This window comes from Gorilla gorilla, chromosome 3, assembly GCF_029281585.2.
Source record: "Gorilla gorilla gorilla isolate KB3781 chromosome 3, NHGRI_mGorGor1-v2.1_pri, whole genome shotgun sequence".
Lineage (NCBI taxonomy): Eukaryota > Metazoa > Chordata > Mammalia > Primates > Hominidae > Gorilla > Gorilla gorilla.
This window is the reverse complement of record NC_073227.2, coordinates 135,268,653-135,280,725: the sequence shown is the minus strand read 5'-3', so window position 1 is coordinate 135,280,725 and position 12,073 is coordinate 135,268,653. Positions and strand designations below refer to the sequence as shown.

Here is a 12,073-nt window from a genome sequence, read left to right as displayed (position 1 = left end):
TACAATGCCAAAGCCCAGCAGATGAGCCATCAGGGATGGATTTCCCTATATTCCATCTATCTTCACATTTTATGAGAACTAAAAGCATAATCAATAATTTAACAAGCTAATGGACATATTTTTAAACACAATGAACTATTCTGAAAAGGGGCACGCTATCAGAGCCACAAAGGCAAAAATGGAAACTGACTGCTAATATTTAATGCCTATCTTGAAAAATACTGTGCTGCAGCGTGAGCACAAAGCAAGCTGCCCTAAAACAGGGTGCCTCTCTTCTTGCTCTGCAAAGCCGTTGTTTCATCCTGTGTTTGTGATTGTGCATTTTTTTCCTAGGAACCAAATATCTGACTATTCTGCACATGATTTGACTTTTAAAGGCACTGTAAGGCACAGGACTAAATACCCAAATATTCAATGTGTACTTTAACTAAAAATGTATGCTCTAAAAATGATTTTTAATTTCAATTTTAAAATGCTGTATAATATATTCTGGCTACTGATATTCATGATCATACAGTTTACAATACCATTCTATTTGTCATACAAGTAGGAAAAGCAAGGAAACTATTCTGGTCTTGGCAGTGAAAACACTCTAACTCAACCTGGAGAGTAATGCTTCATTTTGTGGATAAAATAAGGCCTCTCACTTTTATTTTGTTCTTTCCTTTTTTCTTCTCTTCTTATATTTTGGATATTAGCAGCTTCATAAGTCAAAAACAAAATGTTACAAAAAAACAATTAATTGTATAATTTGCAATTAAATACTCAGGGGGATAACCAGTTGCCTAATTTATTTACGACCATTCCATTTGTCACTATGACAGTGTGTTTACCCACAGTTAAGGATTATCCATAAAGTTCAATTATATTTACTCAATTCCCTATTATCAAGATTTATACATTTTGATACATAAACCTTCCTTTTTCCTTGAACTTTAGATACATCATTAAACAGATTTATTCCATAGATAATGTCTTCCCATATTCTGAGTATATGTATTGTATCTGACAATCAGGTTAATGAAAAACTGCTTATGTTTCTAATGAATAGACTATGAACGTGCCCATAAGCTTGCTTGTATATTTTTACAACAGATAAGAAAGTTTAGACTTGTTTTATGTTTGGTTATAATGAAGTCGAGAGCCTTGAGAGTTGAGGGAGAAACATAGGTAGAAGTGCCAACAACAAGATAAAGGCAGCCCAGAGTGCTTGATGACAGAAGCAGTGGCACCCAGACCTTGGTGCCCTCTTGGAAGGCCTGCTGCAATTGGCCTACTGAAATTAGCACTTACTGAACATCTTATTCTTCAATTCATCCATTGAACAAGATGTCCTTTCCTGTCCTTTTCATATGAAAGATAAAGCTCTGCTTGTTTGAATCAATGCATATCTCTGAGCTGCAATATTTCAAGGTTCAGTGGATTGTATATATAAACCATTTTTATCCATGTAGTACTGTCATACTTTCCCCAGATGATACTTTTGGGAGTACACTATTGAGAAATATTATTTTTAGTATGCAATAAGAAAATAATAATCAAAATAAATATATAAAAAAAGATAAACAGTAAAAAATAGTAGCAACATAAGTCTGTGAAAAATTATTTGCTACTATCTCATACCACATATCTTTTGAATTCTCTTATTTATGCCTCAACAACATCCATTTTTAATTTGTCTTATACACCTATACTCTCTGAAATAGGTTTTATTTTGTTTGTTTAAAGAAGCCATTTGCCCAGAAATGCTAAAACTAAAATGCTGTGTCTGCACAATAGGTGATTTTAGCAAGCCAGATATGCACAGTTAAGCTGTGCTTGCAGAATTGTTTTTCTTAAAGTGCCACCAATTGACCATATACCAGCACTAATTTGTTTCTAACCAGTAAGGCATGTGCACATGTTGCCCCATACAACAGTGATTGCAACCAATATGGACGGCGTGCTTGTTTTTATTCTCGGTAAAGGAAAATTTAAATGCAGCAGCATGCCTCAGCTTAGAACCACATATCTCTAGACTCTGCTTTCTTCCAAAGACAGACTTTCCATTTGCCCTGCATTCAGTTTTACGCTTTTTTTTTCATCAAACAAAGCTTATCCTCCTAAGAATGTTCTGGAAAAATGACTTAGAACCAGTCTGCTGCAAAAATCTTTTAAAAGCCTATATTAATACCCTTATAAAATGATAATATACATCTGCTTATGATATAAAAATACTCTTTATGATACTCTCAAAGTAATATTCTTACTTACAATTTTGTCAGACTTTAGACTCTCACAGGTGTCTTACAATTCCTTCTTTTTTTCAATAATATCTGCATGATTTTATTAAAAATAAAAAATATTGTTATGATGAAAAGTTCTGGAGATGAATAGTGATGCTGGTTATACAACAATGTGAATGCACTTAATGCCACAGAACTGCATACTTAGAAATGATGAAGATGGTATATTTTATGTGTACTTTAGCACAATACAAATTTACAATTCCTTCTTAAAATAACAACGCTAAGAAGGCAGGTGGTAGATTTCTAGGACATTATTATCTTTCTTCAGGCATTTAGCCTGCAGCCTGGTTTTTCATACTATTTTCAGTCCTGGGAAACCATAATTATCCTGAAGCATGCTACTTACACCGTCTTATTTCTTAATTACAGTAGTGACATGAGATAAATGCATACTTATTGGGATCGAATGCATATTATTTTGTGGTGATTATAAAGAAGTTCTTATGACAACAATTGCAATTATATGGTCATCAACTACTGATACCATGCTATGTTACAGAAACTCTGTAACTAAGTCCTGCCAAGAGGGAACTTTCTATTTGAGATAAAAGAATTTAAGAGTGAGAGATTGGGACATTGGACAGTGTTATGTTTATATAATTTATCTAGGTAGAAATTTAAGTTAAACCCCTAAATATTAGTTGATATAATGATTTTACTTGAGCTGCATATGGAATCATTTAAAATTTTTAAATGATTTAAATTTTTAAATGATTTAAATTTTACTTGAGATTCCATATGAATCTCAAGTAAAATCATTGTCAACTAATATTTAGGGGTTTAACTTTAAAGAGATTAAGTGGTTTAACTTAAATTTAAGGGGTTTAACTTAAATTTCTACCTAGGTAAATCAAATAAATAGTATTTTAAAAATATCTATAGTCTTTTTTGATGTTTCGAATAAAAGATTTGAATATACTCCAAGGATAAAAAATGGACTAGAAATATGATAAGAGTGATATTGTCTTCAAAGATAAATTTGCAGTCTATTAGTAATATTCTTCTCAGATGCTATAATTCATTGTCTTAAAAGCTTTCATTTAAGGTTTCCAAAATATTTTTTTCCTTTTTCATTCCAATTTAAAAAGAAAAATTAAAACTTTCAGCTGCCAGGATAATACTTATGTAGGTTTCTACTACCTTCTATAAAAATATGTTCTTTGTCTTGCTTTTTTGTTGTTGTTGAAAAGGGCAAAAGGAAAAAAAAATGATAGATGTCAAACTCAATGTATATATACGTTTTGGCGAAGGTTTCAGTTATATTATATGTCAGAATTGGGAATCTGACTGCCTGGGTTTAAAGTCCTGCTCTGCCACTGACTAGATGTAGAACTTGAACAAGTTACTTAACTGCTCTGTGCTTCATTTTTTTTCATCTGTAAAAGGGGACAATAACAGTAGTTATCTGTAACAGCATTGAGAGGATTTAATTATTTCATATATGTAAAGGGCTTAGAATCCTGCTTAGTACATAGTAAGCAAACACTATATGAATTTTAGGTAAGATTTTATCTAAGTTAGAGACATTAAAGCCACATTCTCTACCTTCAACCATGATGAGGTGTGACTTTGATCATTTTAACAGGTTTTCTTCAGATATTTTTTTCAGTATTCTAGTATGACACATAATAGAGAATATCTTTTCCACAATAAAAAGGGCATTCAAACAACGAACTGATATCTATCAGATTGGTCAGCATAACATTGACCAGTGACATATATGCCTGTGTTTGTTTAAATGATTCCATATGAATCTCAAGTAAAACCATTTTATCAACTAATGTTTAGATGTTTTTAACCTATAGTGGGGTTTTAATTTACAGTGCCTTGCCAGAGCAGATTTTCTAAATTCTGGTACAAGATAATGCTTCTATTATTTTTTAAGATAAAAGGCCTCCTCTTTAGACATTTATAGTTATCCAGTGACATATTAGATCATGGGAACAGAAGGTCTGCATATAGTCTTTATTGCATGGCTAATATCTAACCAGGTGTCAATAAAATTAACATTGGAATAGTTCTGCAAACCTATTTTATTTCCAAATAACCACACCAAGAAACATAAACCCTTAAAAAAGTGTCAGCGAGTTTCCATACAAATATTAGCCATGAGACACTTGACTTTTCTTCTATATTATTCTTCTGTTCAGCTTCAGATGTTGCGTTTGTTCTAATATTATTATTTATAACCTTATATTAGCCTTACATTTCTAATAAAGTTAATAAATTATTTCATTATAATATTTGAGTTGTTATAAAACATTTACAATACAGATCAATACAGTAAATAGTAAAATGAATTTTTAAGACAATTAAATTTGAAAATATGAAATTGAGAAACAAGTACAAAATTATACCTGTCACAAAGTAATGAACTCTCTTTTTTATGAGTTGCATAAACAATCTCTGCAATTTCAATCAGAATTTTGCAATTTCTCTTTTATTTAGTATTTTTAAAATCCCTGCTGCAATGCCTAATGAACTAAATATTAGATTATGTTTGTAATAACATTTGAATTTTTGCTTGCTCTTTCCATACCAATTAATCTAATTTCACTTTTTCTTTGTCTATGATACACAAAAGAACAACACTGAAATGCCATGATATTTTTAGAGTTAATATTGGGGTATGAAAACTTGTAAAAGGATTAATGAGTGGGGAAAAGTTTCTGGCTAAATGCAATCAGTTTCTGTGCAAACATTTACAGTCTCTACTGAAATAAAATTCGTTTAATTAGACCACAAAGAAACACGTTTTCTTGAATCTGATTCTATTTCAACCTGTACACATGTCTACACCAGGAAAGTTCTGGAAAAATTGTTTAATTTTAGAACTGGTCTAATATTGGTTCTTCACTAGTCTGAAAGTTACTAGATTGAAGTTTGATGGTATTGGCTACACAATAAGCAAAACTGATATGCAAAGTAACACTATACTTCTGAAGAACAGTGAGGAAATGACACTCTCAATTTCAATTTCAATTTTAGAAGTGAGTTTAAGTGTTATTTTGAGATGAAAATTAAATGTGTGGCTTTCCACTTAAAAAGATAATTGTACTTCTTGTGAAATTCCAAGGTGAGGTGAGGTGCTGCCTGGGGCTTGTACTGCTACTTTTGAGCTTAAGCATATGATATTTTTGTGGTCATTTTTATTTATCTTTCAGATCAGCATTTTCATGACCCATTTATCAAACTATGGAAATGACCGCCTAGGGTTATATACCTTTGTGAACTTGGCCAACTTTGTGCAGAGCTGGACCAACCTGAAATTGCAAACTCTGCCTCCAGTGCAACTGGCCCACAAGTATTTTGAGCTCTTCCCTGAGCAGAAAGACCCTCTATGGCAGGTAACATTTAACATTCTCTCCTGGGGTGGAAGGAAAGAAACTAGCAATTTGTGAGTGTATAATTTGTGTTAGGCACTCTGCTGGACATATTAAAACTGGAATTTAACACAAAATCCTCTTTTATACAATACTTTTATCCTCTTCCTCAACAATTTTTGCTTATTTTATGAATTGTTTGCATTTTTCGCTTGCTTTTCTGGGTTTTCATTTGGTTGGTTGCTTGGTTGGTTTAACATTTTTGCTTTGAAGATGTTGTTTTATTGTTGGTGTCTTCTCCAAGCTAATCATTTTAACCTGCATGCAGTGTGAGCACTAACTAGCAGTAAAATGGTTAGACAGTAGATATCTAGAGAAATAAAAACCTAGAGCCACTGGAATCTAAGATTGATAATTAGACTTTGATATGTATATGTGCAACATTGTGTATATAAGAAAGGAAAAGCAATTTTCACCTTTGTCCATGTAGAGTTAACCTCTCAAGCATATCTTTGCTTTTCTTTAAATCTAACAGATCTTTCACTAATATTAGACCTACTGAAAAAGAGAATTGTCAGTGTTAGGATTGCTTTACTAATAATTCAACTTCATGTGGGGCCACTTAGCCTGGATGCATCAAAGGTAAACTACCTGCTTCTTGGCAGTTTTGTAGGCAAATGTTGCCTCCCATTTTCTTGCCTCTTTATGCATCAGATTACATCGACCCACAAAATCAATAGGCTGGCTGCAGAGAGCAGATCAGATAGTCCCCTGCCAAGCAGTCGGCTGAGAAAGTAGCATCACCATTAATGAGAAATTACTGTGAAACAGACTTTTTGTCATCCTCTCTCCCTCTGGTCAAGACTGTTTGTTTCTCTTTATTCCATAAATCATATTACATGCCACTCTGTCTACATTGTCAGAAATACATCCAACACATGTTCATTGTCCATCTGTTATGTGTAAGGTAAGGCTAGATGTTCTAGGGCATGCAAAGAACAAAATAAATTTTTTCTCAAAGCCAGTGGAGAGATTTCTCATTATTCACTATCATACATTTCAAAAATGTGTTTTAAAACTGACTGCTACATGTCATATTATATTCTGATGATTTATTAAGCAGCTTTTTACCATTTGTGTTTACATTGAACTACACATTCTATTTACCATTCCAATAAGTTACTTGACCATCTACCATTTGATATGTAATTTAGAAAGACAGGTAAATAGATAGAAGCATAAGTATTATGAGCATGTATCAACACATAAAATACAATTGTATAAAGACAAAGCATGTGTCCCACAAATGGTGGTTATTCAAAAGATCTCACATACTTTTATAAAATTGATAAATTATTGATGGTAAATCAATTCTTTTGTCACAAACGTTTATATAAAATATATCTATAATATTTATGGCACAGTAATAATAAAAATCAGACAAATTAACAAAGATTTTAGACAGCTTACATAGAAAGAATCCTTCAATGGCCTCCAGCTCTACTCTTCCTCTATCTGCAGAAAAAAGGAAAAACTTTTTTTAATGATGAAATAAATTTCTTGATATTATTTGAACTTTTTAAGATGAAGAATTGTATTTATTAATATGTTTGGATGTCAGTGACACTTTTCTTAAAAAATAAATATAATCAATGGTACGCCAGCTCCAATATGATTTGGGCAACATGATGATTCTAAGTATTGATTGAATGTTTGTTAAATATAGAACACAGTGCTGGTGGATTAGGGGTATAAATGGAAATTAGAAATTAAAATATGCGATTATTCTGTAAGAAATTACATCATTCTTGGAAGATATAAGAAATATATATATATATAATTTGCAAGTGCTGATAATTTTAATTTTGCATAATATCATAGGGGTAAGTTCCTAGGAAGTTCATCATAAGAGAGAGAATAACTCAGAAAAGATAACATAGAGTTTACAAATTTTCATCATTGCTGTTGTTTATGTAAGTTTAGTAATTTTCATATACATTATCAAAATATAGTTTTCTGTAAGAGTACTTAAATGATACATGAGTAAATGTTTTCCTACTGAAAGACTCCCTTTGCTATTATGTAAATTATATTATTTATATGGTTACTTTTCACTGAAATTTTAAAGTTGCAAACATTTTTGTTAACTAAATATCATATATTCTCAAATATATTTAAGAAGAAAAACAAGGAATAGAAAATAGAGTAGTTAAGTTAAAGGGAGAATTATTCAGATACATGAGATTTTGACAACAGTTGATTTACTGCAGCAAATCTGATGAACTTTGCCAAACACATCATGTCCAAAAATCTTCAACTTGTGAAGTAACAATAAAGTGCATAATACTAGTTCACTTCCCTGGTGGTTATCTCTTCTTTTCATATTCATATCTATAATAACACATTTTAAAGTGGTAAACATTGTCACCCTTTTCTCTATAAAATATGAACTTGGTTTTATTTAAAAAACCAGTATTACTTGGTAGGTTTTTTATGGCCCATTCATTACAATGCTAGAGAGTTAGAATAGATAAACATGGTGTGTTTCTGTTATTGTTACAAAGTGTCAAAATAAAATATTAAAGTACTTTTTTGTATTTACCAGTGTGACTTCTTATTCAGTATATTTCATGTTTAAAACTAAGTCAACTATTATTTTTCTTTAGCTTTTCAATTCACACATTCTTGTTACCACAAATAAAAGAAAAAGTGAAAAATGATAATATTCACATCTATTTAATTTCCTTTGGTTCCTCATGTAAAGTTTCATTAGGACCAACTACCATGTATGTGAAGCTGCTTTGTCACCTAATTAAAAACTGCAATATGAATATCTGTCAATGGGTACCCTGATAAGTAGAGCACAAAACGCATTTGTGCTCATCTCTCACTGGAAATTGATTCTTTCGCAGGAGATTAACATGGGAATGTGTACTGAGGACACATATGAAATGCAATCCCCAGACTGTATCCTTGTCAGTTTAGTCCTTAGTGTGTAAGACTCTTAAAATTGTACTCACTCGTGTACATTAATTCATGTCCTTTATTATTTTGGTAGAATAATCACTACACAGTGTAAAAGAATAGGGTTTCTTTTCTTTCTTTTTTTTTTTTTTTTTTGCTTTTTTTTTTTATAATTCTCATTATGGGAACCAAAACCACAATATGGAGGAAGTTAGAAGGTCAGATTCTTACACATGAGCTAATCGATGCTTTTAAGCTCTCAAACTGTCAGCTTAGCTCAGTTCCAGTCTTCACTCAGTCACTCCAGAGTCTCACTATCAACAAACATGCCAAACATGATGTGGATTCCTGCTTTTCTGTGTGACCAGGAGAATGCTCAAAGAGCTGAAGTTTCTCTCCCCATGCCAACGTCTCCAGGGTTAAAGAAGTGGGAAAATAAATCACAGAGCACTAACCTTAGGTGGTTAATCCCTTTGCTGAGTCCAGCTGTCAAGACATCCAGCCCCAGTTTAGAAACGATGAAATTTGAATAGCTGTGACATAAACAAATCTTAAGATCTAGTGGCATACACACTGTAGGTTCTATTAGTATGTGTCTGTTGAAGGAATGAAGGAATGCTGACACAGAGAATTAAAGATTGTAAGAGCAGAATAAGAAATTAGGGACATCTAGCTCAACCTATTCATTGTAGAGAGAAAATGGATGACACTCAGTGTAGTGAAATGCCTTGTTCTAAGTCACATGGCTTATTAGGAACAAGTCAGGACTAAAGCCCTAGGTTTTCTTACTCCTCCTTAAGGGTGATTTCAACCACAAGATGGTGGTTTTACAATTAAAAAAGCAAGTATACTATTATCATCAACTCTCTATGTCAAATGAAATTTCAGGGGTAACTCCTTACTTTAGAAGGATCTGACAGTATGTTCAGTGTGAATTTATTCAGCCTATGCTTTTGAAGTACTTACATAATCAAAAGAAAATTCTTGCCTTCATGGAACTTATAAGCCACAATAACTGCTTGTTACGTGAACAAAATAGTCTTACAAATTTGTCTTCATATTTATTTCTCTTTTTACCACCCTACAACTTATTTATAATTATATTACTGCACTTACCACACAGAATTGCAGACACTTATGCCTGTCATATACTGATTCCTGCAAACCTTAAAGAATGAGACTTTGTTTGGTTCATATTTGCACCCTGGAACCTAGCATAGTACAATAGCCACTGTCTTCAAAATATCATTAAAGAATAACCAAAAGCAGAGGGCTGTGTGTACAAAGAACAAGAAAAGTGGCACATCTGTTTCTCAGATAGTAAATAGTGATGTAATGGAAAGTAACCTACAGAAGCAGGTACAAGTCAGTGCAGGAAGCTTTGAATGCTGCCAGTGTAATTTGAATTTGATAGGCAATTAGGAACAACAAGCTTATAGGCTCTGAAGTTGAGAGTGAAGTGACTGAAAAAAATGTTGGTCAATGAAGAGTACACCAGAAGCCTTTTCTCAGGACAGGTAAGAATAGGGAGGTGCTGAAGATAGGAAAATAATCTGCCTATGAGAGAGGGAAGCCCAGAAGAGCTTCATGGTTGTGAAAAGCAAGACCTTCGAAGTAGGAGTGAGTGAGACTGAGAATAACGAAAGAGTGATCTGTGACTAATTACCCGCATTGCTGGGGAAATAGGAGTTCTGTAATAGCACTTTTCGCTTTAATTCTTTCATCTTTTAGTCTTTTCAGTGAAACTAAGTCAGTATAGTTTTTATCATATCACAGATGAGAGAGGACAGATTTCATTATTATCTTAAATATTTTTTTCCTAATCAAAATTTAAATTTATATTTTGCCATGTTATCTTTCTCTTCCTAACTTAGCGATAGTATGTTATATACCTTTCAGGAATATCTCCTCCACCAAAGATGGCAATAATTTCTCATGATTTTGATTCTTTAATTTACACTGAAGCAACGTTTTGATTATATGAGGCTGTCAGTCATTCTGACATCCAAAAATGATGACTTAAGTCTTGGATTGTTTTCCCTGTTAATCAATTGCAAACATGTTCTTGTCAAGGGTCAAATTCCCCACACAAACCACTCATTGAGGTTCAGTCATAAAAAAAAAATTACTTGCAGATAGCTCCCTTGAAAATAAAATAAAGTGGCAATACTTTCTAAATTAAAATCATCATAAAATATATTTGAGCATTTAATCCAACTATAATAATGAAAAAGGAAACTGAATTTTTTGTTTGTGCCTTACAGAAACATTTGATAAGTTCAATGTCATATATGAGTGAATAATACTGTATTAGAACAACTGATTCATAAGAGTTTAAAAATACAGTTCATTTTATTGAGTTGGCTTTCTTTTCCCTGCCAGGATATTCATTAAAATACAAATAATAACATAAGGGACTATGTTCAAAAGTACACAGTCATTAGTTCAAAAATAGAGCTGGCTGGGTGCAGTGGCTCACTTTTATAATCCCAGCACTTTGGGAGGCTGAGGCAGGCAGATCACAAAGTCAGGAGTTTGAGACTAGCCTGGCCAATACGGTGAAATCCCGTCTCTACTAAAAATACAAAAATTAGCCAGGCGTGGTGGTGTGTGCCTGCAGTCCCAGCTACTTGGGAGGCTGAGGCAGGAGAATCACTTGACTCCAGGAGGCAGAGGTTGCAGTGAGCCGAGATTGCGCCACTGCACTCGAGCCTGGGTGATGGAGTGAGACTCCATCTCAAAAAAAAAAGAAAAAAAAATGATAGAGCTACAAAGTAAATATGCCGCCTTCTCTTGGGGTCAATTTTACTATGAGACTACCTCATGGGAAAATACCAGTAGTATTAACTTAAATAAACATGAGTATAATGTGGTGAAGAATAGATAGACATTTAGGTAAATTAGAAACATTTTGTGTCTAAAGCAGTACTCTTGAAGCTGTCACCCCAGACAGACACAGAACCATGGGCTCCTTTCCATCCAGTCCTACCCCCAGAGGTTGGCATTATAAACCTCTGAAATTCAGGGTACTTTGTAGCAAAGTTTGACAGATCAGTCTATTAAGTGCTACAGGAGTTCTGTAGTGAGTGCATTTATTATGGATCAGTGTACTCACACGAGGAACACTTTCCCAAGAAGTTGAGGGAGTGCATGGATTTTACATGGGGAACAAGGAGAGTTCAAGCCTTCATAAAGATGTCCCTCAGTTTTTCCATAAAGATTTGTTGATTGGAGCACTGAGAATAAACACCCTTAATCTATTAAACTTCCTCATCAGTGTACGTGGATTGTATTAGGCTTAAATGACATTGAGAGACAAAACTTGAAAGTCACCACCCTGTACAATACAACTTGGAAAGGACATTTTACAGACATACACAGGGCAAGACTCAATAAGCAGAAAAAATTTAGAAACAACACAGGCCAACTGGAAAGGAAAAATATGTTTTAAAAGATGCCTTTTATAGCATTCTTCTTTAAACAGTCAGGGGAATAGCA

At 33.1% G+C, this 12,073-nt stretch overlaps 1 protein-coding gene across 1 annotated transcript in view; it reads left to right on the top strand.

Annotated features, from left to right (window-relative positions):
- Positions 1–12,073, top strand: part of LOC101137932 (N-deacetylase and N-sulfotransferase 4) — a 249,438-nt gene that overhangs the window by 201,448 nt on the left and 35,917 nt on the right. The window contains exon 6 of the mRNA XM_004040311.5: positions 5,453–5,635. Coding sequence (XP_004040359.3) covers positions 5,453–5,635 — 183 coding nt within the window. The remainder of the gene's footprint in view (positions 1–5,452; positions 5,636–12,073) is intronic.